Raw genomic sequence first — 26,910 nt, forward strand, 5'->3', positions numbered from 1 at the left:
TCTACACAGCTTTGTATCTGCTGTGTCACTTTTTCTTCAGGATGTACAGTAATGTTCTCTAATAAACCCCTGAGGCATTCCAACCCAGTGCGTTGAACTGTATTTTATTTCGGGGTATAATAATACAGGGGGCTGAACACAAATGCATGTCATCATCTTCAGATTTTCATTTGTAAATCCCTTCAGTATAACATGAATATCGCCTAACAGGACCACATTATTTCTGTAATGTCGTAAAATATATTAAGGACGTACTGCAGTGACTGCCCTCGTCGCTGCCATCACCGCAGTCGTCGGCCCCGTCACACACCCAGCGGCTGTAAATACAGCGGTGGTTCTTACACTCAAACTGCGATGGTGAGCAGACCTTATCTACAAAACCAGAGACAGGGGTATGAAACAGGCATTAGTCCAGCTGGAAAACAAATAATAATAAAAACAAATATTTGCTGGATTTCAGTTCTTCTCAGTTCGTACCGCAGTTCTCTTCGTCGGCACCTTTCTCGCAGTCATTTTCGCCGTCACAGGTCCAACTCATCGGGATGCAGCGGCCGCTCGGGCAAGAAAAGAAGGGCAAAGGACACTTTGTCCTCCCGGCCCCTGACAGAGTGACAAGGTCAAAGATAAACTCTTCAGCATGAGAGGAAAATGTTTTTTTTTCCCATGAAAAATTCCTCACATGCTACAATTTAACAGAAAAAGTCCTCCTATCATGTTTTGATCTCTTTGGGTATAATCTAAGATGAATTCTTGACCAATCAGCTGATGAAAATGCAAAAATACCCGGGCAGTTCCTTTCATCCGAGAAGTCCCCGCAGTCGTTGGCTCCGTCACATAGCCATGAGGGGGCGTAGCAGAGTGTGGTGTACTCACACTTCTGAAACGCCACACTCTTCACTCCCAGATGGAAGTAAGAGGAACAGTCCGTGGGAGCTTTACAAAAAAAAAAAAAAAAAGACAGAAGGCTCTGAGCAACATGCTCATTTGTTGCATTAAAACTAGTTATGCTGACCAAGCAGAATGGATCAACTTACGACAGTTCATCTCGTCGCTCGCGTCCTCACAGTCCACCTTCTGGTTACACTTGCTGGAGTTGGAGATGCAGCTTCCGTCTCTGCACTGGAACTGATCGGCTGAGCACAGCGTGGCTGACACACGTGGGAGAAGGAGACGGCGTTCAGGTTGGCGAGCATCCAGAACTCAGGATAATGCACAACTGTGTGAAGGATTTCAAGCAGCCAAGCCGCCTACCAATCCTTTAAAGGTGACTTTAATCATCAGCTCTCCTCCACTTTCTCAAAGTCTTTCAAACTAAGACTCACTGTTGCAGAAGACTTCGTCTGAATTGTCTCCACAGTCATCCTGCCCATTGCACCAGGAGCTGTGCCCCACACAGCGGCCGTTTGCACACCGCCTGTAGCCCTTCTTGCACACCCGGTTGGCTGAGAACCAGAGAGAGATATGGTTTAATTACAAATGTCAGAAAGCAAAATACAACATTGGACCGAGGAAAGACTTTGCTCACCACAGTAGGACTGTTTCTCATCGGACTTGTCCTTGCAGTGAGCCATGCCGTCACAAGTCAGAGTGTAGTTGACGCAGTCTCCGTTTCCGCACTCAAACTCGTCAACGCCGGTGCATGTTGAGTTGACGCCTGCGGCACGAACAGAAAAACAAACACTTGAAATTACACCAAATAAAAAAAACCTACTGTACACAACGTTTTTACCAAAAAAAAAAAAAAAGAAAGAAATTTTTTTGTTAAAACATATTCATGAAATTACTAACTGCAAGCTCTTCAGTTGTTACTTTATGGACCCAAAAATAGCAGATTTGGGGAAGCATCCTCATTAAATACAGCCTATTGAAAAAAACGCAGTGTGCACGAGTTAATGCAGACTCCAATGAATCTGGATCTTGTCGTACCTGCGCAGGTGTTGTCTTCCAAAAGCTTTCTGTCGCCACGGCAGCTGCAGGTCACTCTGCCCTCAGAGCTCAGCAGACACAGGTCGTGACATCCTCCGTTATGGACGCGGCACAAAGAGAACTCACCTGGGCAAACACGAGGATTGTTAGAAGCACACAAGACTGCACTTGGTACTCAGAACCTTACATTCTACGGCAAACCAACTCATCATATAATACAGGGTCCATAGAGGGGGTGTACAGAATGTTGTCACGCACAAATATCAAGCCTTCAGCTCCAAGTACTGTATTCCTGTCAAGAATGAACCTTGGTGATATCTGAAACAGACTCTGCAGACCTGCTTTTGGAAGACATTTTCATTTTTACTTTACTTTTGCATGGTGAGATTATCAAATTAGTCTTTTCTTGTTGTCATTTTGTGGTCTTGCTTTATTATGACAAACTGACACATGTCAAGATGTCGTCAATGTGACAGGATAAAGGAAACAGTGAAATAAAAATCGAAAAAAAGGTTAAGATATATATATATATTATGAAAATATTACATTTCATTTTTAGCAAAGTAAAAACTGTTTTTGACACATTTTTCTAGTTAAGGCTCCACCTGCATTAGGTAGTATGGGATGTTTTTTGTTTTGGTTTTTTGCAAAAATATTCTGAATTGATGTGCCATAAATATGAACAAAAATTTCACCTACATCAGGCATTTCTACGCATTATACCCTTCAGGTCAGCGCAGCCCTGCAGAGAGCTGTAATTGATGACCCAACCAATCACTTTGTGCGCTCCAGACAACCCCCTGACTTACAGCTGTTGGTGTCATTGGCCACGGCAACGATGCCCATGGGCTGCTGGGGGATGTCAGCACGTAGCACCTTCATTTCCGCCCCGGTGTATTTGTCGGCCCGAAGCACAGCCCTCCTGACCCAGTCCGTCCAGAAGATGTAGTCTCCGTATACAGCCAGGCCAAACGGATGGACGGGCTCGTTCTTCAGCACCACCTGGAGTAGAAAAGACAATTCTGATCAACGGCTGATCACGACCACAAATATACCACTACTGCTGCTGCAGCTGATAATAATAATAATAATACAAAAAAGTTATAATAATAAGAAGAATACAGCCATCAGAACAGCCAGACAAAAGGTCTGATATGTGCTAACTCACGTATCTCCGACTCCCATCATACTCGCAGCGCTCAATCTTGTCTAGAGTGGCGTCGGAGAAATAAAGCTTTTCAGCTCGGTGGTCGATGGCCAGACCGTTGGGAGTTCGGACATCGGTCCCGATGATCACCAGGACGTTGGAACCAGCCAGCGTGGCACGCATGATGCTTGGAGACTGCTCGTTCCAGTTGGTCCAAAACATCAGGCTGTAGGCAGAGATGCAGTGATGCACACACGGACAAGCGAAATGTACGAATGCGTGAAAACAAAGAAGCAAACCAGTTCTGACCCCTGACACTCGTCAAGCACGAAGGCCCTCGGGTGGTCGTCCCCCGACATGGTGACCACGATGTTCCGGTCGACGGCGCCCCAGCGGCTTTGGTCCACGGTGTGACGGGTGATGGTTGACGTAGTGTAGCTGGTCCAGTAAAGCATATCCCAGCCCCTGTGGTATGCCAAGCCCTCTACAGAGCCCACATCTGACACAGGATGGAGAAGTCAGAGAGGAAGAAAGGAGGAGAGTGGGAGGAAGAAGCCTGTCAGTCACAGGTTATGTTTAAATGCTGAGTGCTCTCCCCTGCCGCAGGTAAGTGTTAGCTGAATGCTGCCTGGCATCACAGAGTCGCAACTGGACATGACAGCTTGCTATAAAAGGGAGTAATATGTCATTCAGGGCTTTCAGCCTGCAAATAGCAATGCCAACAGGTCACAGGTTTGTGGGTTATTTTCTGTCACGCTACATCAGCAGCAGATGAGAAGAGGTCATTTTGTAACTTCCAGGCTTGTAATGAGCAACATTTTTGTAATTCGTCTGGCTGCAGGGAGGTAGAGTACAGCAGAAAGTGGCATGAGAAACACAAAGTTCAGACAGGGAACACATGCTCCCTTAAAAGGTTTCATAAAGAGAGGGATTGTTCCAAAGTGAAGACGTTCAGCTACGTGGCTCATTCCTTTTATTACACGTTTCTTACACATTTGGATGTATGGATGGGGTAGAAGAACTTTTAGACAAAAGTATATGAACTACAAATATTTTACCATTCTCTCATTTTTCCGTACATTCAAATTCCATAATTGTTTTTGCAGGAACACTGTCAATAATAATGAGAGAAGTCTTTTCTGAGGGCTGGATATGACCTCACTGAGTCTTTCCCTCCCCTGGCCAAGAACCCAGCGAGGCTCACAGCCAGATGAGACACATCTTCAGTCTCAAACCAGACATGAATCACTGTTTCTGTTATGAATGCTGAAATTCTGAGTGAAGCAATGCCGCCGCGGAGTTGAGCAACTTGCCAAACAGCCCCCTTCTTGCGTTTATAAATCACTGCACAGTAAAAATCAATACACCTTAAATCCAATCTTCCTCATTTCCTCTTTCCTATGAGCTGTTAATGAGCTGTAAATCTCAGACCCTTTTCTTTTTTACACAACCTCCTTGATATTTTTTATTGACCTAAACTATCTAAGCATGTATAAATTTGCTGTCGCCAATTGTGCAGATGAGCCTCATTTATACAGCCCTTAATGCTGACTTTCCTTACGGGGAATTTACAGCAGCTGCCTGCAGTAGGTGTGATAGCAGCTCAGTGTTTGCTATCAGGCTGAAAGTCAATAATTACCCAGCTTTTGGAGGCGAACGCCGTTTCACTGACTCTTCTTGTTTATTTATAGTATCTGTGCATGTTTAGCACATGCAAGCACAAGGACAACGCTTCTAAACAATAATATCCTTTCAGATAAGACGCCGAAATGATGAAGCATGGGAAAAAACTATGTTAGGCCTTATTAGGTCCTCCCACAGAAAGACGACCAACCCATCGCTGCCGTGCTGTCTCATAATCGGTCCAGAGTTCACCTACCACTTATTCGCTTACAGTCAAGCTTTTCACCTTCTCCTGCCACCTCTTGCTCCCGTCACTCTTTTCGGGATATCTCCGGAGAAAAAGAGGGACTGGCGGATCGATTTGTCCGACAGAGACTCGATGTGGAGCTGCAGGCTGCTGTGAGGCGTCAGGAAAATCACAGCCCTCAGTTCACAGCTTTCATTCAAGCTCAACGGGAGGCCAGAAAGGAGCAGAAAAAGCAACTGGCAGGGGTCTGGTCTTCTACACAGGCATCGCCGGAGCAAGCTGATTGGACGGCACGTGGAAAATAGATGCAGCGATAAAGAAGCCTGTTATTTTGACGGTTATGTCCAGATGGGAGCACGTCCAGAAACAGGTGCTTACCTATGTTTAACAATCACCTTCTGATCTAAAAGCCGTCTGGTAATTCTCAGCACCCTTGCTGTTAAACGTCTGGAAATCTGCGCGATGGGTTCTCGGAGCACTGTTGTTGACCACGAGTAATCCTTCCTGCATGTATTACCAGCTGTGTTATGACTGGGTGACAGAAGAGACCAAACAACACGAGCGGGGAGTATTAACAGCCTCAGAATGACTTGGACTGAGGAGAAGACGCTCAACTCTTCGGGTTCAGAGGGCCTGCTGGGCAACAGCAGCAACGCTGGGCTGGCCAGTGTGGAGCGGATCCTCGTTCCCATACTGGATTCACTGATTTTGGTGCTGGGAGTTACCGGACACACTTTGGTCATGGTGATCTTGTGTGGACGACAGCGGAGGGGGTTGGGGAGTGCCGGACAGGCTCCCCATGGCTCCATGATGGGCACAGGGACAGACGTCCTCCTGCTGGCTCTGAGCGCCGCAGATTTGCTCCTGCTCTCCACCATCCCCTTCCACACGGTCTCCATAGCCATGCAGGAGTGGCCGTTTGGGGACGTCATGTGCCGTCTGGTGGGCTTCCTGGGGTCGGCCTGCTCGTCCGCCAGCGTCTTCACCCTGGCGGCGTTGGCTGTCTCTCGCTATCTGACCGTGGTGAAGCCCACCAGAGCGTACAGCCTACTCACTCCTCGCAGGGTCTCCATTCTCGCCGTCCTCATCTGGGTTCCAGCATGCTGCCTGGGAGCCCCTCAGTTGGTTTTCCGCTCTGTGCGACCCCCTCGGCAAACCCCGGACGGCCTCTCCTGCTTTGCGTTCCTGTCTCAGCAGCAGCAGATGATCTACGGACTGCTTCACTTCCTCGCCGCCTTCATGCTTCCACTGGTCACCATCGCGGTGGCATACGGCAGCATCTATGTGTTCCTGTGGCGGGGCCAACAGGCCGGCAGGGCCCCCCAAGTGGAGCGCTATCAAGGCAAAGTGACTAAGACAACAGCCATGCTGGTGCTGGCTTTTACTCTGTGCTGGCTGCCCTCGTATGGACTGACGCTGGCCTTACTGGCGAACACGAACTCAGGGGCCACCGGGGCCACGCCGCGTTATGGCGCCTTTAGTGTGTTTGCACGCCTGATGGCAACCTCCTCCACAGTGATGAACCCTATCCTCTATGTGCTGATGTCCCAAAAGTTCAGACAGGACCTGCTGAGGATTTTCAAGAAGAAACGCCACGAAGTAAAGAACAACGTGGGGATGTCTGCCGTCTGACGCCGTTATTTAATATACCTACTAAGTGAATAACAAACTTCGCGCTTTATTGCCTCTGAAAGCGTTCATCAACTAAAAACCACTATTCACTCTTGTTCTGTAGTGAGAGATCATTGTGTCACAGTATTTAATCCATGTGTTTTTTTTTTTTTTTTATATAAGAAGGATTGTGGTGGGGTTGGAGTTGGCCAAGTGGTTAGAGCAGGACGCAAGTTTCTCGGGTCAAATGTCACAGACTCCCAATGACAAATAAGGATAATTATTATATTAAAATATTAATGAAAAAGCCATAAGAAGCTGTGTTTGTTATAAATCTATGTAGAGGACACAGCAAGATTCATCGTTCTGAAGTCGTACAAGTGCAACATGTGGTTTTTGAACATCCTTCAGATGGTAACTCAGATCAAATGAGTAATCTGCAAGATAAATATTAATGTAATAACTGTGAAGCAATGGGTGAGAGTATAGCTGGGACCAACTTGTGAACCAATTCCCTCTAAAGTCCAAACCAGGATATGCAAACGTTTTAAAGTCAGATCTCACTGTATTCCTGTTTCAAGTTCAAAACCAGTGAGATTTGTCAATTGTTGCATGGTATTCACTGACCAGGCTATCTGCTATAAGCAATACAATGTAATAACACATTTCTCTGGATGTCATACTGTCAAGCAGCTTAGAAACAAGTTTATTAAAGGATATTGTCTAGTGCAGAATGGGTGACTGACTCCATAAGATATGTGCAAATAAACAGTGTTTTTCTTCTTATTTCAATACTTTGATTGTGGCTAAAATATACATGCAAATGGCCTTATTGGAGTTTGAGGTTGGGGTATGTAAGAAATCTCTGACCCTCCAGATTGCACTCAGACTGGTTCATCTTTCCTCCTCTAAACTTGTAAAGTTTAATTTCAGAACAAAAGACTGTGTCTGCTGACCAATCATACAAAGTGACAAATTAAAAACCTTTCTTTTCTCTAGCCCTAGAGTTTCCAAAAGGTCTGTTAAAATGGAGGTTCTTGTAAAACCTTGCTTTTACTTGGGTGGTACTGGCTATAAAAAATGTGAGTCAGCACTTTACATCACAGCATATTCATGTGTGAATGACCTGGTTAAAGTCCAGACCTAAATGTAAAAAGCCTGTGTTAACACTTGAAAACTCATGTTTATAGACACCATCTGTCCAATCTGACAAAGTAATCTTGCAAAGAAGTACATATTATAATTTATTGTTAATCTTCATTATACACTGTATTGCGTAGGAGAATCACAAGATTTGCTCTGGGTGTGGCTGGTTTACGGGCACAGTAGGAGGACTGATTCTGAAGCACATTCCTTGAAAAGCAGATTAAAGCGAAGGTTTTGTAGAACATTAACACTGCACCTGTGTTTTGTTGTGCTGAGATAAGGTAAATGAAGGTCTATGTGTCCCTGGATCTGTTTATGTTCCTGTCCATTTTGTTCAGATCAGAAAATAATGGCCCTTTTTAGTTTGGGGTTTGGCAACAACTTGAGAAGAAAGACTTCCTGGTTCTGTTCAAATGAGAGGGAGTTCTTGTGAAAAAATCATGAAGCTTTCTTTCCCGGGTAGATTTCTCATCGGGGGGCTGATGAAACACAGGCCTCTTTTTAAACCAAGAGAAAAAATGTTTGGCAACTGACAGGGTTTGTATCTTGGAAGAGAGTGTGGGAATATAGAAAAGTTAAAAGGAAACAGAAGTATCCTTAATCCTTAGACCTCTTTGTTTGTCCTGTAACAACCATAAAATACTGCATATTTTACTGAGAATTTTGACTGAGAAAATGACTGATGGCTTTAGAAAAAATGATTTCCAGATGCAAATCTGAAAAGTGTGGCATGTACAGATTCTCTTTCCTCCCATACCTCTAAATAAAATCTTGTCCAACCAATAGCTTTCTGAAGTCACCTAAAACGCAAACGGAGTCCGCCTGTGCAGAGTTTGTAGCGGTTTATCTAAACTGACAGGAGAGTGTTAAGCAGATATGCTGACAAGAGGCCCACGGTTCCTTGGGGGGAGCAGCAGAGATCCGGAGCTCCTGTGTGAAAATCTAAACACAGAAACACAGGATAACCCTGAGAGGGAATACTTTTTAGAGGCTACAAAAGACTAGCCTGACATGGTCATACTCAATTCTAGTCAGAATTTAAGTCTGATACTGCTCCATAGAGCTGTGATTATGGGGCGTGTTTCGAACGAACCAGGAAAAAAAATTCCTCTGCACTCAATTGGATAGACCTACAACCAATAAGAGCAACGGAGGGTGTGACGTATGTTAAGCGTCGCATAGTTGTTGTCAACGGAACTCAATTGTTAGCCTAGCATAAGAAGACGAGCGTTAACGATTTTTGCCGGTGTTGCAAAACGAATGTAAGGATTCAAGGAGTCCTTCAACACACGAACCTGTCGATATGTTCTAGAACAGACCTAATAGCAGAATCTACACACCTCAACTCTCCAGCGGCAGCCATCGTTGTTGTAAACGAATTCAACCCAAGCGCTTTGGCGACGTGGTTGATTACGTTACTGTTGATCATCTGTCCATCATCGTATAAAGCCCGCCCTGACAATTTGATTGGCCCGCCAGATATTGGGCGAGCATACTCGCGCTACTATTGAGCAATGCCAGACCGAACTTCCCGACCTAAAACGTTGTGGGCGGGACTAAGTTCGGGATGGCACCCAGGCTAACAAAAGACTTGAGCCTGGGGTGAAAGCTCACCTTCCAGCTGAACAAAGACCCTAATGTATTGACTATGGCTGTTTGATTATTGTGGGAGATTTCAACTTTCACAACCCTGAAGACAGAGGTGGAAAAGCTTAGAAACTTTGCTTTAACTCAACATGTTAAACAACCAACACACAGGGGCATTTGAAAGCATCATTTCTAATTACTCAGTTAGCCCAAGAGACAGCATGAGAAAACGCATCTTTAAGGACAATGCCACTGAAACCTTTAACCAAACGTACTCTTCTACTACAACATTGTGCTGTAAGTCAGTAAATTAACTAGTAGATAACTTTCACTCCTAAGTTTCAGACATCATTGACTGCATTGGTCCAGTTAAAGTGAAGGTTGTTTCTGTGAAGGAAAAAAAAAACTCAGTGGAGAAATGCTCCAGCAGTTAGAAGTGAAAAAAGGGAGTGTCGAAAAGCTGAATGCAGATAGAGAAAGACTAAGACTCCAGGTTCACTTTGACATCTACAAAAAGAGACTTTACAGATATAACTTACAGCTGAAAAATGCAAGAGAATCTTTCTTCTCTGAGATCATCAGTAAAAACATTAATAATACTCGTACCATTTGCCACAGTTGACAAGTTAACAAACCCTCCTGTGTCCGTGGCTTCTGAACGCCTCTCTGAAAGGGCCTGCAACAAATATGCTAACTTTTCACTGAGAAAATCCTGAAGATTAGAGGATCGTTCTGTACATCCATATCAAGTTCAGAACCAGAGCCGTATCCAACTAGAACTGATTTTGACAAAATGTCCCAATACAGCCAAATAAGCTACAAAAAAATCATTCACCAGCTAAGTTCCTGCTGCTGCTTTGATGTTTCATCCACAGCTTTCTTTAAGAAGGTTTTGTCTTTTGTCATAATGTGACTCAGATAATAAACATACGTCCCTTCTGTCAGGTGTTTTTCCCCAGTCCATAAAAACAGCAATTGTCAAACCACTGTTGAAAAAGAACAATTTAGACAAATTACTACTGCATGACTACAGGCCCATTCCAAACTTCCCTTTTATCAGTCGGATTATTGAAAAAGCTGTGTTTTAACAGTTCTTAACAATGACCAGTCGCTTTGACGTTTTCCAGTCAGGTTTCCGTGCTCATCACAGTTCAAAGACCGTCCTTATCAAGGTGTTTAATGACATCCATATAAATAGAGACTGTGGAAGAACCACAGTACTGGTATTATTGGACCTTAGCACAGCCTTTGACACAGTTTACAAAAGAGATGACAAAAATCACACGTGGGGTTCCCCAAGGGTTCAACCTGGGTCCCCTCCTGTTCAAAATCTACATGCTCCCTCTAGCTCATATCATAAAAAACAACATCAGGTACCATAACTATGCAGACGACACACAGCTCTACATCACTAATGTCACCAGGTGACTATGAACCAGTTCTAGCACTGAGTAAATGTTTAGAAGAAATCAATGCATGGATGTGCCTAAGTTTTCTACAGATGAAATAAAACAAAACTAAAGTAATAATTTTTGGACCAACAAATGAGTGATCAAGAGTCAGTCAGCTTGTAACCATTGATCAGGCCCGAAATCTGGGTGTAGTGATGGACTCAGACCTGAACCTCCAGAAACATCTTAACACGAAGTCGACCTTCTACTTGAAGATTATTTCCAGGGTTAAAGGACTAATGTCTCAGCAGGATCCATGCGTTTATTTTTAGTTGAGTCGATTATTGCATCGGTGTTTTCACAGGTCTGCCTAAAAAGTGGATCAGACAGCTGCAGCTGATCCAGAACGCTGCTGCCTGCGTCCTCACTAAGAAAGTAGAGCACATCACCCCAGTTCTAAAGTCCTTACACTGACTCCCTGTCTTACAGAATAGTTTGTCTAAATAAATCACAGACTTGTTATCAGTGTATCAACCCTCCAGACCACGCAGGTCTTCTGGCTTAAGTCTACTCTGCAACCCATAGAAGCAGCATTTAGTTTGTATGCTCTGCTTATCTGGAACAAACTCCCAGAAGACTGTAAAAGTCAAGGTTAAATACCTATTTGTTTAGAGTTGCCTTTAAATGTTAATGTTGAAGTCTGTAGTTCAACTTGTCTTCTACTGCATCTGACCAACTGGTACCATTCCAATGTAATGTGCTTGCCTCTGTAACATTTTCTCTCTGTCTCTGTAATGCTTTTCTTTCCTCTGTTGTTTGTTTTGCTTATGTACAGCACTTTCAATCGTCTTGTTACTGAAAAGTGCTTTATAAATAAACTTGCCTTGCTTTGCCTAAACATAAAGCAAGAGCAACAGTGGAAGAGTTTAGGTGTGTGTCTGCAACCTGCAGCTTCTGTCCATGTGACTTTTTAGATCCTCTGCAGTGACTAACAACAACTCAGGCTAACAATAATAAAGAACTGAATTATGATTTTAAGTTTAAAAACAAAAAAATTAAGCAATGTTTAAGAATTTTTATTGTATTTTTTTTAGATGAGTTGTCAAGGAAAGCCTGCAAATTATCTCCACAACTAAGTACAACGGATACTTTTAAAGCCTTTGTCTGCATTAGGGTCACGACTAGATACTTTTGTTCCTCTCTTGAAGTCTTCTGTTTTTGACATTTATGAAGATTGGGTTATGTAGCTTTTGCGGCTCTAGATATTTTTCTTTTGTGGGGCTGAGGGCATAACCAAGGGTAAAGATATTTCTTCAGATGGCAAGACATGCTGACCTCTGGTGTAGCTTGAAGCCTACTTATGGGTTGGTAAGGCCCAGTGACAGTCCAGACCTAAATACAACTGACAATTTGTGGCAAGACTGGAAAATGAATGGCCACAGATACTCTCCTTCAACTCCAACTGAACCGCTACTATTTTGCAAAGTCGGACAAGCAGAAGTTCAGGCTCTAGATGGGAAAAGCTGGAAGCGACATACCAAAAACACTTGTAGTTGCGAATTCCTTTGTAAGCTGATCCTGCAAAGTATTGACTCAGAGGGGTTTAATAGAACATTTATGGAATTCTTTGTGCTGATTTGTCAAATTTTGTTTTTAATGTTAATAAACCTAAATAGTTTAACAGGAATTAACATTTTTGCAAGGCTTGGTTAGAGGTTAACTGAGACACGAACCAAGAAAGGAAAAAAGAGGGGGAACTCACTCTCTACAATGGTTTTGCGGTCCGACCCATCGTCCCTGACCTGCTGGATGTTACCGAAGTGAATGTCGCTGAAGAAGATCCGGTTAGCTCCTTTGCCCCCTCCTCCTCTGTAATCAAACGTGAGCGCGATGATGTTCTTCATGTGATCAGGATCTTCGAACGGCTTTATCGGCGCATTCAGGTTGTTCTCGTCCGACAGGTGGACACTCTTGAGTATGGTGCGCTCCGAGTACAGGAGGTAGCCGTCGTAGTCGCGGCAGCCGCTGCCGTCCTCGGCCAGCATGCCGTGAGCGCAGGCGCACGTGCGCTGGCCGTTCCCACGGTAAAGACAGAGCTGCTCGCAGCCGCCGTTGTTGACTTTGCACACATTTGTTCCTGCGAACAGGCAGAAGAATACGGAAATGCATGTGTTTGATGATTAAAGCAAAGTTACACATACTTTACTCTTTTGGTTTTGCTTACCTTGCTGTCTGGCCCTGTTGAAAACCTTGATATCTTTAAGCTGCACCCCAATACCAGTTCTCAGAGAAACGGAGTCTGTTGCATTGTCCTTGCTGCCTCTCTTAATGGAACCATTAGCATGTGTCCTGTATGAAAGAGCAGGATTCAAGGTTTATGCTTGGAAAAGTAAAGCGAGTCACACTGAGCAGCTGGGGAATATCTGACCTATCGCTCCAGTAGATGTAGTTCTCAAACACAGACACAGAGAACATGTCCATGTTGTTGCTGGCCAGCACCACCTCCCTGTTTTCCCCAGTCTGCAGGTTAATGCGCTCAATCTTGTCTGTACGGGCGTCACACCAGTACAGCAGACCCTCCTACACACCAACACAAAGTAATCATGATGCCGCACGCTATCTGCAATTTGACTTTTAGGAAGAGGTCCATTGTGGCCTACCCCATAGTCGATGGAGATGCCGTTGGGCCAGCTGATGCTAGCGTTGACCAGGATCGCCCTCTGGGAACCATCCAGGCGAGAGCGTTCGATGCGGGGGTACTGACCCCACTCCGTCCAGAACAGGTAGCTGCGTGCAAAACCATGCAGGAACACAGAAAAACTCAGAGATTTCTTCATCAATCAAAACTATTCAATACTAGAATGATGTGGTGGTGACACCGCACTGCGTATTTCTTTGTACGGCTCTCACCCTTTCTCAGGATGTACGGCGATGGCCCGGGGCTTGTCCAAACCCTGGGAGATCACCACGTAACGGAAGGAGCCGTTCAGTCGGGCCACCTCGATCACATCGAAACCTTGGTCGGTCCAATAGATGTTTCCTTTTTTAGGACAGAGGAGAAACGTTGAAACACAGACAGATCTGTAGACATGTCATGTGTATAATATAAAAATATTTACAAAACTCAACTTTTTTTTTCACTATTTAGCCTAAAATAGTACATGGTTTTCTCATCTGTCTCTTTTTGCAGTGCGCGTTTTTCCTATTTTCTCACTCAACAGAGTTGAGTGAACTGTAAATAAACACATAATTAGTATATGATTGGAAATATTGGAGTTAATTGCAGACAGCTGAGTTTATTACCACTCTTACAGTGAAGCCAAGCTATTCGTTAAAAATGCATGCAGAATATGATTGCTAAAGCTTTTTTTCCACTTTTCTCCTAGAGGTGACTTACAAAAAGAAGCTTTTTCTGCAGCCATTTTTCTAACAATCGCATCCTGTTTTTTTGTGCAGTGCTTCAAAACTGTATTACAGGTGGTACAATGTTGGTTTTGTATTGAATGGCACATGTCACTTTTGCTAACTGCATGAAAACATTTGCAGCAAGAGCAAGATGCAATATAGATATGCATTTAGGAACAGCAAATAAAACTAGCAGCATTTTAGGTGACAGTTGTTAGATCATTCTTAACCTATTTCTCCCAGCGGCATATTGCGGCTGACCTGCAGAGGTTTTCGTTTAGACCATGTCCTTAATACGCCTCGGTGTGGTGATCTCAGCAAAAGCTTCAGGCGGGGTTTGTTTAACAAACTTTTAAAAATGTCAGATTATCTGGCTTGTGCACCTTTAATCATGTCTATTCAACTTACCATTTTAATTTCTTGAATAAAGCACTATTTCAAAAGCTAGCTTCCTTAACAATGATGTTGCTTACTGTCCTTGTGGAGGATCTTAATAACTGTCTGAAAGACATCATTTCATTGTGATTTTGTACGCCATAATATAGCACTTGTTTTAAAATCCCTTCTTTATTGGTCTGATGTAACATTATAATGCCATGAGAAACTGCATATTGGGTGTGCATTATCTGTAAACCATAATTATTTAGATTAAGGGAAATAAATGCCCTGTCGGTAATTAATCTAAACAATGTAGGAGTGTCACTTTTTTTAGTAAATTACTGAATTTATCAGTCTTTTTTACAAAACTCTGGTTGGCTGTAATGCATCTGTTTATCACTTCTTTGGTTTCTTGTTTCGATTTTAATAGGTAAATACAAAATCGAATCATTTATATAATTTGCAAATCACTGCATTGTTTTTTTTTGTAACTCCTTTGTAACTCCTTTTTTGGTGATGCGTCTCACCAGCTATCCAGTCAACAGCAATTCCCTCTACTCTCCCGATTCCGTTGGTAATCACGTCTTCTCTCCAGGTCTGATCTCTCTTGGCCCTGCTGATGGTACTCAGACCCATATCCACCCAGTAGATTGTGTCATTATCTATAGGACAGAAGAAAAAAAACAAGAGTTTTGTAACTCCGTATGTTAAAGCACATGAGGTTCATTTTTAAATTGAAATTATAACTCGAAAGTCCCTGGAGAAAAAAAGAAAATATTTAGGAAAGCCTTACCAGCATGAAAATCTATGCCAACAGCTAGTGAGGTACCAGAGACTGGCACCAGGGCATCAGACTTGTCTGAAGGGTCCAAAGGAATACCACGAATGCCTTCATGAACAGAATACAGAAGGAAAGAGCCAACTCCTGCAGCAGAAAAAAACCCAAAGTAGCACTTTGAAATCTCTGAAACACTCCCGGACCATTAATATTACCTTGTGAAACAAAACTGGTTGGAAATTAGGATCTTTGTATGCATGCAAAGACGTCCTACCCTCACAGGACTGCTGCTCGGTTCGCAGGCTGTATCCTGCCGTGCACATGCAGGCTCTGGTGGTCGGGGAGGTGGGGAGGCACAGCTGGGAACAGTCTCCATTGTTATTGCTGCAGAGATTGGTGCCTGGGAGCCAAAAAGCACAAATAGACAAAATAAATCAAAGATGAGTCACAGCGGCATAAATAGAAGTGTTTGGGATACACATTCCACTTGCAGGCTTTAAATAAGACCCTCCGTGAGATTAAAGATGTACTTTTTCGTTTAAGAATCAAACAGACGTTGCACCTTTTTGAACAGTTTCATTGTAGATCTTCATGTGCATCATGGGTGAAGTGCTGTTCCTCAGGACTTTCCAGTTGCCACCATCTTTCTTGTCACACGTTCCTATCTGGTCAGTCCCCTGGTCCGCCCACCACAGCTTATCCCCTTGGGTGAACACCAACCAGCATAGTGATTATCAATATCAGCTAGAAAGACCCAGCTAAAACTGAGAGTTCATGGGTAGCTATAAACATCAGATAGTCCTACCCATAATAGCAAGAGCTGTAGCCTTGATCAGCTTCCCCTTGGCCTTTTCGAGCACCTCCAGCCCAGAGCCGTCCAGTTTACAGCGGTTGATGGTGCCGTTTCCTGAGCTGATCCAGTAGAGTTGCTCCATATCAAAGTCAATGGAAAGGCCTAGGAAGGGAGAAAAACGAAAGCACATGTATGAGCAACTTTCTGTCCCCATCACTAGGGGGCGCTGTCTCTCAGTCAAAAAACACAGGGACAGTAGGTCTCTCACCAATAGGCCCTTTTTGGTTGGTGAAGAGGACACTGCGGTTGCTGCCATCTGTGTTGGCAATGCTGATGTTGTCGCCGTCTGTCCAGTACAGCTTCCTGAGGTCGACACAGAGGTGACCATTGATTTCACAGGATTTTTCACATATCAGCAATGCATGAAAAGAAAAAAAAATCCATTGTAAACTTTGAGCTTAGCTGTAAGTAATGAATCTTATTCTGTCATTCTTTGTTTTCAATGGGAAAGGGACACTTTTTGGTACTTTCTCTCAGTACCAAACAAGTGTTAAAACTACAGGAGCAGATAAAAAAAAAATCATTCACCTTACAAAAGTAAAACATTTTTGTATGCACGTCACACAGTGCAGTTTATATTTCACGTGGATCACTTCCTCTTAATTCCCACCACAACCACACACACCCTTTAGTACATTTGTTGACGTGCCTCAAAACGGGGGGAAAATAAGACTAAGGCATTTAGGCTTCCTCTTTCAAGTTTTTTTTTTTTTTTTGTGCAAACACACACAGTTTATCCTGCCTCAACCTTTCTCGACCCCACCCACTCCAGTTGGGGTCAAGTGTGTCTGTGCGGCAGAGAAAGCAGACAGCTCCGACACATGGTTCTAACATCTGCTTCTCGTTTTCTCTTATGCCAACAACGCTCTGATCTGAACCAGTCCTCTGCTTTACCGAGTCCTTCAAAGAGACGGCGGAGTAAACAACAACACACACACTTTCCAAATGGAAATCAGACTCTAAGACACGCACATATTCCTGCAGAACGTAAAAAACAGTGTATTTAGGAGTGCAGATGGTTTGTCTGGACGCTGTTTGACCAAAGGGGGAGGCTGGGGGCCACGTTCTGTTTGGAGATTAGTGGGAGGAAGTGACAGGAGGGGAAAAAATGAATGTTTTAAGTAACGCATGAGGGGACCGGATGTCGGATAAACAAAGAGGACTGAAATGGAAAAAGAGACAGAATGACAGAGACACTGGCCGTGGATCAGACACACTGAGTCTATCTGAGGTCAGAGTATCAAAATAAATGAAAGAAGCCCCATTGGAGAACAATTAAATCAGAAAACAAACTTTAAAGCCACTTCCAGAGTGAGAAATCTCTTAGAGGTTAGCAACCCGTTAACTACAGTAAACATTAAGTAACGGTGACTTACTTTATGACTGAGAGGGTCCACAGCAACATGCTTCACATTATCGGTAAAACCGGTGGCAGTTCCTGATATGGCTCTTTGCCCTGAGCAGCATGGCCTGGGGTACCCTTAGCATTTAGTTATTAATAAGGTTACTTCCTTTCCAGACGAGTGGGAAACAGCACACTTCACCAGTATTTTACAAAATATGTCACAACTACCAGCAAATAACTCTGAAGGCTGCGTCTGATTTGAAGCTTCCAAGTCGCTGCTATGTTAAAGAGGTTGTTCAGCATTTTTGTTTTTCACCCCAAACTGGCTTGTTTCACACTTAAAGGCCGTAGCTACAACTTTTTCATCAAAATTATTCATTTTTCAAAAATAATCCATCCACAGAACGTCTAATGTGGTGCACAATAAAAAAAAATAATATTGTTTTATAAATTTTGATGGGTCCAAAATACATGAATATTTACTTCTGCGAAAGGATTCTGCACCAATCGGAATAGTAGATTAGTCACGTGAGATGGAGCTCAGGTATGGCCAGATCGTAGTAGCTCCGTGATAGCACTGAGAAATGGCTTCTTCTCTGCCTTTAATTTCTCAGATTCAAGCAGACCAAAAAAGAAGCAAAACGACGGTGAACATCAGTCAAGCTGTGGAGCGTTGGTGCTGACTTAAGAAAGCAAAGGGGTTCAGAAGTCAAGCGGAGGTTGCCGCTTTCCTTTTTGGACAGGTAAGTTAAATGTTTGCTAATGCTAAGCTGTAGAGTTGTCAACCGGCTGACAAACAGTACAGCTGGAATGAGAGCAAGTGAGTTCAGATACACCACCTACTGGCCGGGAGGAGTTAAACTTGCAGCTGTCTCCTTTAAGAGAGATTCTTTAAACAAAATCTAAGATTGATTAAGCTTTTATTTCTTCATTTGCTTTAGCAGCACTCTAAATTTAGATGAAATGAAAAGTACAGCATATAATAAGGTTATCTATAATTTGATTTCAAATGCACAAGACTAGTATCAGAAATATCAATATTTGTTCTTCATGTTTTTTCACAAGTTATACTGTTTTCACAGAATGGTGTTTGTCATTGGAGTTGTGTGTTTGGTTATGTGTGAGGATACAGAATAAGGGGGTCCCCCAAGGCGGCATTTATGGAGGAAAAGGCCATTGGCTAAAAGATGAAATGTGTCTAAAAGCACTTTTAGTATTGCTACATCTAGGAACTTTATGCTAAGCCTATTTCTATTTATGAGTATATGAGTGTGCGGTACTGACCCCAGTATTGGATGCATCACTAGACAGTGTGGTTTATCCAAGCCCTGGATGACAGCATTTTTAAAGGAGCCATCCAGTCTGGCGACGTTTATCTGTTTCTTATTGGCATCATAACTGGTCCAGAACAGGTTCCTAGACACCCAGTCCACCGCCAGGCCGTGTGTATTGGGAAGATCTGATGAAACACAAGAAACTTAAATTATCGATCACCTCTTGGATTTAGAAAAAAACGTAACAATTGTTTTTTAGATCATAGTTAGACATCATAGACCGCTGCTCTTTTAAATTACCTAGATAATACTCAATTTTGTCAATTGTCTGTGCATAATTATGCCGGCTGTAATAACTGAGAACCCCTAGAAACACTTACAATACAATTCAATACGTAAGTAATGACAACTTGACTTTTTGAAGGGAAAGTGAGACCAATAAAACATTCCGGAGGACGCAGCTAAGCCATTAGCACAGCAACAGACAATATGCAGTAAAGAAAATAGCAAAACATTTAAACACATCTGATGAAAAAGTGATGGTACGTATAAGCAATAATAATTCTGTTCACTTCGTCTGGAGGAAATTTTTTGAGTTTCAGCTTTTAAAGACACAAGGAATATGGCCTAAACTAACCAGGCTCTACAGAACCTCATTTAAAAACAGTATCACCTCCCTTACCATACTTAAAACATACACAGTAACATGCATATCATGGAAATATGTTAAATGTCATCCTAATTTCTGAAACATTTATCACATTTTTACAAACTGTATTTAATTGGTTGCTCTTACAAATTAATTCTAACTCCTGAATACTTTTAATAGTTTGATTTGATTTAAGACAAACCCAGTAATCTAGAATCTAGCTGTTGGATGGATGCAATATACATGAATGAATGAAAAAAGCAGTATGAGCCTAAAACTCAAAATGCAGATAGGTGTCTTTGTGCAGGTCCAATGAACAAATAACATAACAAATCTTTGGTAAACTAAGGCACTAGAAAATTAGCTCATTCTGAATTGTAATTTTTTATGCTTGTGTTTATCTTATTAGCAGACTTAGGATATACTACAAACCTGAATTTCAACAAATGCGGTTAAACGTCAGAATTTCAATGATAAAAAGTCATTTTTTCTGTCAATGTGGAACATATTTTGAAATTTCCTTAATATTCTCAAATTTAGAGCAAACATTTGGGTGTAATCTCTTCAAACAGACATTGCCTTTACTAGTCTGAGCAGCAAGATGGTCTGCCTTTGTCTCGTATTTTGTGCTTACCAGCAGACACCACAGTCTCAACTCCGGTCCCGTTAATAAAAGCTCTCTTGATTGTTTGTGTCCGCACATCGGACCAGTAGATGCGGTGCTCTAGAGCATCGTAGTCCACCACAGTCACGTTGTCGATGTCCGGCACGGTGAAGGAGATGATGTAGTTGTAGTATGGGTTGTCTATGTCCACTCCTCTGATCTCTATTTGTCGGGCATATAGCAGAAACTGACGAGACTCTGCAGAGAGAGACAAGATGGTGACACGAGTCCATTAATGCTCTATGAAATTAATCAAGTGGTAAATGCAGCAACAAGTCAAAAGGGGATTCTCTGAGAAGGAACAAATGCCTAATGTGTTGAAGAATAGTTTCTACAGGGATGAGTGCTTTCTTGTGTTATTACTGCTGCTTGAAAAAACACTTAATTCAATTGGATGTTTGACTGAAATGATGATTTCTGGGAGGGCAACTGAATAGCAAGGCGGTGAGTGTAAATTCAATCAGTGCAAATACACAACCATTAGGATAAACTCGACAGTCAGACTTTGTTTAAATCTGCGCGGCGTTGGTGATGGACACAAAATAAATGGAAAGGGGAACTGAGATGGGAGACTAATGACTCTGTCAGACTGTATCAGTCAGGGCAAGAATATGTCGTGGTTGCGGGGGGGACAGGCACAATGGGTCCTCGCATCCAGTATCACAGAAGATAATTGAGATGCATGCCCTGAATATTAAACTCAAACCAAAAAAAATAAAAACAGGCCTGCCGTCGCTTTAAAGAGGAAAAAAAATCATTACATCAAGCTTGGACTTTCCGTCTTCGCTCACTTTTCTGCACACATGCCACCACGCAAAACACAGATGTATTGAAATCAAAAGGGTGTTTCCTACCGTAACACGCATTTACTTGCATGTGCTCAAACTTACCAAAGCATGTCCGTCTGTCGGGGCCCAGCTTCATAAGGTGAGGACAAGCGCATGAGAAGGTCTGATTGTAGTTGATCAGGCAGAGGTGGGAACAGGGCTCTTTGCCGTCTTTAGCGGCACAGGGGTTTGGAGCTGGACAGAGGACAGCGTAGATGAAGGACTTAGAATGTGTGCGTTGCTCACACTCGGCCACTTTGTTAGGTGTGCTTGATCTATTATTCTTTAAAAAAGTGAACCAGCGAATCAGCATCAGCATAGGAAAGAAAGGGGAGGTTGTCAGTGCCCAAGGTGCTGGTCTGAGTATTTCAAAACCTGCTGATCTACTAGGATTTTCATGTTCCCCCGACCCTTTGGTTGACAGAGAAGGGTCAAAACAGCAGCAACAAAACAAACAATTGAGCAGCGGTTGTGTGGATGAAAAATGCTTTCAAACTTTGCCTCCAAACTTTAAATCTATGATGAGGCGTTGTGTGGCTGAGAGCTAGAGCGGGCGCACCGTATTTAAAGGCTTCAATCCTGAAAGCAGCTGGCCAAGGTTGGATTCCTCACCCCAGGCCTGGGAGTTGGGAATGTCTTCTGTTTCTCTCTCTGCCCTTCTTACTGTCAAGCTATTACTGAAAATGGCCACTAGTGCCACGCAATCTAAAATAAATAAATAAATAAAAAAATACTGAGAGTTGTGAATCTTATAACTTGCCTCTCGGAAAATAAACAACCTTGCCGGTGAGGATGTTCAATCCCCACAAAGTGACTGATAAGAGTGTTTTCTTTCTCGTCTTTGCCTCCGTGGGTGCTGAAAATGGAAGCCTGCGCTTCATTGATTTCATCTAATTAATATTTCCACAAGAGTTGATTTTATTAATGCATTTGAATATAAACACTGTAAATGATTATGAAATTCATTATGAGTGGGTGGGTTTAAATGTTCTTTCCATATGAACACCACCTGCTCTTGTTGTTTAAAATGAACAGTAAATACGAACTACAGAGAAGCTAAAACTAGGAGATGACTGAAACAACAGGCTACAAATATTCAACCAGTACTAAACGTTTAGCAACATGCCAATTCGAAAACTCCACCGTTGGCTCATGGTAGGCACCAAAGTACTACTTCCCAACTGTTTCCTGGAATAGATTTCTACCTAGGTAGCCTGATTTGTTCCTTGTTCCTAAAAATGGATAAAACATGGCCACAGACTCTACCCGGGTTACTGGAAAACAGAGAAAAAAGATTGCAAAGCTGCAGATTAAATCAAGCAATGTCCCTTGATTGGCAGATCAACTATGGAAAGATCTTTTTTCCCCTCGTTCATTAAATGCACCAAAGTTAAGAACTCTCTGTATTTTTATAAATGCATCAGCCAATGGAATGCTATTTAAGACACTTTGTTAGAAGTTGAATAATAATAATAACAAAGAAAGTTGGGGTTATAGACTTTGATGCATAAATAGGGAGGATCGTCTAAAGCCCTAATTTTCTAAGTTTCAAAATAACCCTCTAGACTAAACACGTCATACCTTGTGGCTGTCTGGACGGATGATAGACCTGCAGGTCAAAAGGCTGTGTATTAGTTCTCTGGACCACAGTCACGTTGTTCCCGGTCCACTTGTTTGCCTTGGCCAGCGTGTTGGTCCTCCAGTCCGTCCAGTAAACCTCTCCACCGTACATGGTGACTGCAAACGGATGTGAGAGGTACTCGTGGCCCCTCAGAACCTCGATCAGTCCAGAGCCATCATACTTAGCAGAATAAATGGCATCGGACCTGTGAAGGTAACAGCTTAAGTTACGATCTTCTGTAAAACTCTTACATAAGACGAGAAGATAAAGAGATGTTTTTTCTTATTTGTTTGACCTGGCATCAATCCACAGGATGCGGCGCTCCAGATAATCCACAGTGAGTCCGTTAGGCCAGCCTCCATTGCCTGTCTCCTTATGGATTGTCTTCCTGCCTTCTCCGCTCATGGACGCAGCCTCAATCCTCGGCAAGCTGGCGTCCCAGTCCGTCCAGAAGAGAATGCTGCAAAACAATATTTTCAGATTGCGACTTGTCGATGTGCTCTGCGTATTTGCAGGAGGTAAAGCAAGCAGTGCAGCTGTTACCCATCGCGGGGGTCAAGAGCTATAGCTCTGGGGTGTTCCACTTCCCCAGCCAGCAGAGTGGTCCTCATGGTGCCGTCCAGCTTGGCCACCTCAATCTGATCAAGGTTGCTTTCCACCCAGTAAATGTTTCCTGCTATCCAGTCCACTGCCAGGCCCTCGGGTGTAGCCAACCCGTACTGGATCACTACATCAAAGCTGGTTAAAGCTGCAGAAGAAGAAGGAAAGAAGACAAAGGAAAACCTTCAAACATCCTGATAAGTTATCAGATCCATCAGCTGCAGCCATTTATCAAGCTGTGTTGGCTGAACCCTTCAAAGCTCTTTTGTGTGTGAAGCCTAATTAAGTCTTATTTCATCGCGCTATTTAGTACAACAAATAATTATCCGGGGTGCTAAAGGTTGGTTGAATTTGCAATCTATTTAATTTCCTATGGCTAGAGGCTTCCCTGGCAAGAATCTGCTGATGGCAGCGTTTTCAGATTGTACTGTAGCCCACAGCGCCGATCTGCTGGGCTTTAAAAGTTAGCAATTATGCAATTGTAAGGGGACTCCAACTATCACAAATTGTCCCCTAATGAAGTGTTTAGACGCCACGTTGAGGAGAAAACATAAAAGCAGAAGAGGAAGTGACAGTACAATTACAGAGTAGCTCCTAAAAACTAAATATGTGGTGTCAGGGCTATAGAGACACATCACAGCCTCTTTCTAACCCTTTAATTTCCCACTGCCTCCCTAATGAGAGTGATGAGTAATTATTTGGGATGAGTCAGGATAGTGTTCGGAACAATGTTAACACACACTTAAAAGCCAAACAGCTTTAATGCAGACTTCTGCAAATGTTTTTTTTTTTTTTTTACTGTTTCACTGCTCCAGGTTTTTGCCAGTGTTGCTGATTAAAACTGGCTGGCCTTTAAAGTCACAGTTAGGATTTTCTGAAGAGGGGTTCAGATAGCTTCACTCTGCAATCCATAGATTTTTCTACCAAGTTCGAATCAACAAAGCTAAAGAGCAAAGGATGTTTTCAACTCATCAGTCTTTCTTAGTGAGGAATAAAGTTTAAAAACAAAACATGAACAGTTAGTAATTAAATTTATTATGAAACATCTCAGAACCCATCCATTTATGTAGGTCCATATGATTACCAGTCACTGAAGAACACGCTGCAAGTGCCAGAGGAAAAGGAACACACTTATCTGACAAAACATATAAATCGTAAAAGAAAACAAACAACATTCACCTCCATTCTCAGACAACTTCCCGCGATAGATCTTGTCCTCCACTACGTCAGTCCAGTAGAGGGAACTCTGATTGAGATGGAAGTCCAGGGCGATGGTGTTTCTGAGGCCGGGCACCAGAACACTGAACTCCCCCTTGTTCAGATCAATGCGGCGGATTTCATGGCGATTTGAGAAAATAATAAATGGTTTGAACGGATCTGTGGAAACATAGAAAAAAAAGGTAAAAAAAAAAAAAAAAAAAGAAATTGCACTACGATGCTTTTTCCTCTTAAAGCGATTGATGTTATGTTACATAATGATTTACTTGTTTTTATTTAAATACTTCTGTGGTAAAATAATCAAATGTCAAGTATACTCATCTTAATATCAGACAAAGATGACCACAATGAATTAAAATTTAGTTTTCAAATGATATCATTCACTAAAGGAAAAAAGCTTTCTAAACCGACTCCACCCTGTGAAAAAGTTGAAGAATTTTGGCCCAACTGCACAATAGTTGTAATTCAGCCACATTGGAAGGTTTTCAAGCACGGATCTCCTGCAAAAGCTTTTCAACATGATACAAGTCAGAGCTTTAACTGCAGTACTCCAAAATCCTGCATTTTGTTTTCGAGCCATTGAGAACTGGACTTGGTGATGCGCTTCAGGTCATTGTCCTGATTCGTAAACAAAGACTGCTGGAGGATCAGGCCGCAAGCCGAAAATTCCCAGACTGCGTTTTTCCTCAGAATTTATGGTTTTTATCAGTTTCAGCAACTATTTGAGGTTCTACATCAGCAAAGGAATCCCAAACCAGTGAATTACAGACACCACAATATCTAACCGTCAGTATTGTGTTCTCTTTTGGAAACGCTGTTTTAGCTTTAAACCAAAAATGTCAACTTTGTTTCATCAGAATATTTTCCCATGGGAAAGATCTGGATATTTCTTTGGAGAAATGTGAGCCTGCCCTTTGTTTTCTTTTTTGAAAGCAGTAGTTTTTGGTCAAAGTCTCATTCTAATAGTTGAATCATCAACACTGACCTTAGTTGAGCAAAGTGAGATATGGTGGAACATTTACGGCACCACAACGCATAAAATCTGCGTCGGCATAATCCTGATGTTGGCCAACCAAATGCTTCACATTGAAATTATAGTATTGCTCGTCTTTTTACTTTTCCCTGTGGCTGACTTCGGCCCCTCTCATCACATCGGTCCTTTCACAAAACACATCAAACAACAACAAAAAGGAACCTCAATCATATTTTGAGGTTGTAGGTGGTTTGTATTTCTGATCTGATCTTTATTTTCTTTAGATCGGAGTATGATTCATTGCTTTATTGAGATCTTTTATCCTACTTCCTGTTGTAAAACAGGTTCTACCCAGTTGGTTTCCTGATTCTTCAGGTCCGACAGTAATCATAGGTACCTGAATGTGGCAAGTCAGGAACAACTGTTTTGCCACATAGGGCCAGATTGGTTTGGTCACCATTAATTCCTGAATAAATAAAAGCATTGGAATACGCTCTGTATTGACATTTTTGAGAAACTAAAACCTTTAAGTGTGATAAAAATAAACCACCAAGTGAAGTAATCTGTGAAGATGCACGAGACTGCGGCACATTAGAAGCGTTAGTAAAGCCTTGTCCGCTGTTGTAAAAGAGAATTTAAATCTTAAGAATCCTGCTTAAATGAATTTACTCCGAACAGTGGAGAGGAGCTCTGCTGTGTAGGGTATTGGAGGTGGCAGCCGTGTAACACCGCCCCGGGTGACTCTTCCTACAAAGAGGGGCTATGCTGAGCGCTGCTTTAATCTTGTGTAATGAAAACAGCGAGTAAATTAGAAAGCAGTTATCTGGAGCTAACAGGCAGCCAAAGGGGCAGCGGGATGAACGACGACGGCATGCGGCCGGCTCACCCCTTAAACCCCGACGGTGAGGTGCAGCAAGATAAAAGTGGTGTTTCTTTTTTGGCTAGTTGCTGCAACCTTCCGACGACGTCGATAAAACCTGTTCCAGCTTTTGGTTCTTTATTACTTTTGGCAGGAAACCATTTTTTCATAAAAATATAGCAGCGTGTTTATGCTCTCTCAGTGAACCTTCTGGCCCATCAAAAAAACTTGTGTTCAGAGCAGATAACCTCTCTTCCTTTTTATTACTTTGGCTTTCACTCTAAAGTGTACGGCATTTTGGGCTTAATGGCCTCCACCGACTAGACAGTTTCTAGCACCAGTCGTCTTGGAACTTGATCCCGTTTCATGTAGCAATATAAAACCTTTAATAGGGTGCATATATTTAGTGAAGAAATCGTCCCATTCTAACAGTTTATCCTTTTCAACAAAGTCCTCATCAGACAATGCCGTTAAGACTTTATACAACCTCCTTTAGATAGATAGATAGATAGATAGATAGATAGATAGATAGATAGATAGATAGATAGATAGATAGATAGATAGACATAGACAGCTTTATTGTCATTCTGTATGCACAGAATGACAGTGCGTACAGAACAAAATTTTGTTTGCATACAGCTTGAAAGATCACAGTAGATTGCACCAACTTTCAGGATAAAGATGCAGCAGCGATTTATGTAAACAATTGAAATGCAAAACAATGTAACAATGTAAACAGTACAACTGTTTTGTGTTTCTTCTAACATTTGACAGGTCTGGAGGATACA

The 26,910-nt window shown here is 42.5% G+C and overlaps 2 protein-coding genes across 2 annotated transcripts in view; one reads left to right on the top strand and one right to left on the bottom strand.

The window, feature by feature from the left end:
- Window positions 1-26,910, bottom strand: part of LOC105937015 (low-density lipoprotein receptor-related protein 1) — a 130,747-nt gene that overhangs the window by 21,521 nt on the left and 82,316 nt on the right. Inside the window, exons 24-51 of the mRNA XM_036151684.1 lie at window positions 24,252-24,449; window positions 23,016-23,220; window positions 22,768-22,932; window positions 22,433-22,677; window positions 20,915-21,046; window positions 19,995-20,222; window positions 18,722-18,896; window positions 16,301-16,395; window positions 16,045-16,194; window positions 15,802-15,942; window positions 15,514-15,639; window positions 15,255-15,386; window positions 14,989-15,123; window positions 13,589-13,718; window positions 13,339-13,465; window positions 13,107-13,258; window positions 12,903-13,027; window positions 12,441-12,815; window positions 3,383-3,572; window positions 3,095-3,299; window positions 2,736-2,928; window positions 1,927-2,052; window positions 1,526-1,654; window positions 1,323-1,442; window positions 1,035-1,148; window positions 784-933; window positions 478-600; window positions 256-372 (exon numbers count right to left, since the gene is read on the bottom strand). Coding sequence (XP_036007577.1) covers window positions 256-372; window positions 478-600; window positions 784-933; window positions 1,035-1,148; window positions 1,323-1,442; window positions 1,526-1,654; window positions 1,927-2,052; window positions 2,736-2,928; window positions 3,095-3,299; window positions 3,383-3,572; window positions 12,441-12,815; window positions 12,903-13,027; window positions 13,107-13,258; window positions 13,339-13,465; window positions 13,589-13,718; window positions 14,989-15,123; window positions 15,255-15,386; window positions 15,514-15,639; window positions 15,802-15,942; window positions 16,045-16,194; window positions 16,301-16,395; window positions 18,722-18,896; window positions 19,995-20,222; window positions 20,915-21,046; window positions 22,433-22,677; window positions 22,768-22,932; window positions 23,016-23,220; window positions 24,252-24,449 — 4,503 coding nt within the window. The remainder of the gene's footprint in view (window positions 1-255; window positions 373-477; window positions 601-783; window positions 934-1,034; window positions 1,149-1,322; window positions 1,443-1,525; window positions 1,655-1,926; window positions 2,053-2,735; window positions 2,929-3,094; window positions 3,300-3,382; window positions 3,573-12,440; window positions 12,816-12,902; window positions 13,028-13,106; window positions 13,259-13,338; window positions 13,466-13,588; window positions 13,719-14,988; window positions 15,124-15,254; window positions 15,387-15,513; window positions 15,640-15,801; window positions 15,943-16,044; window positions 16,195-16,300; window positions 16,396-18,721; window positions 18,897-19,994; window positions 20,223-20,914; window positions 21,047-22,432; window positions 22,678-22,767; window positions 22,933-23,015; window positions 23,221-24,251; window positions 24,450-26,910) is intronic.
- LOC105937023 (delta-type opioid receptor) lies at window positions 3,584-8,749 on the top strand. The gene has a single exon (XM_036151682.1). The coding sequence runs from the start codon at window positions 5,529-5,531 to the stop codon at window positions 6,573-6,575; it is 1,047 nt and encodes a 348-aa protein (XP_036007575.1). The 5' UTR covers window positions 3,584-5,528; the 3' UTR covers window positions 6,576-8,749.

This window comes from Fundulus heteroclitus, chromosome 20, assembly GCF_011125445.2.
Source record: "Fundulus heteroclitus isolate FHET01 chromosome 20, MU-UCD_Fhet_4.1, whole genome shotgun sequence".
In the NCBI taxonomy this organism is placed as follows: domain Eukaryota; kingdom Metazoa; phylum Chordata; class Actinopteri; order Cyprinodontiformes; family Fundulidae; genus Fundulus; species Fundulus heteroclitus.

Bases quoted from the DNA above. Each gene is read 5' to 3' on its own strand.
- LOC105937023 (XM_036151682.1), top strand. From the start codon at position 5,529: ATGACTTGGACTGAGGAGAAGACGCTCAACTCTTCGGGTTCAGAGGGC.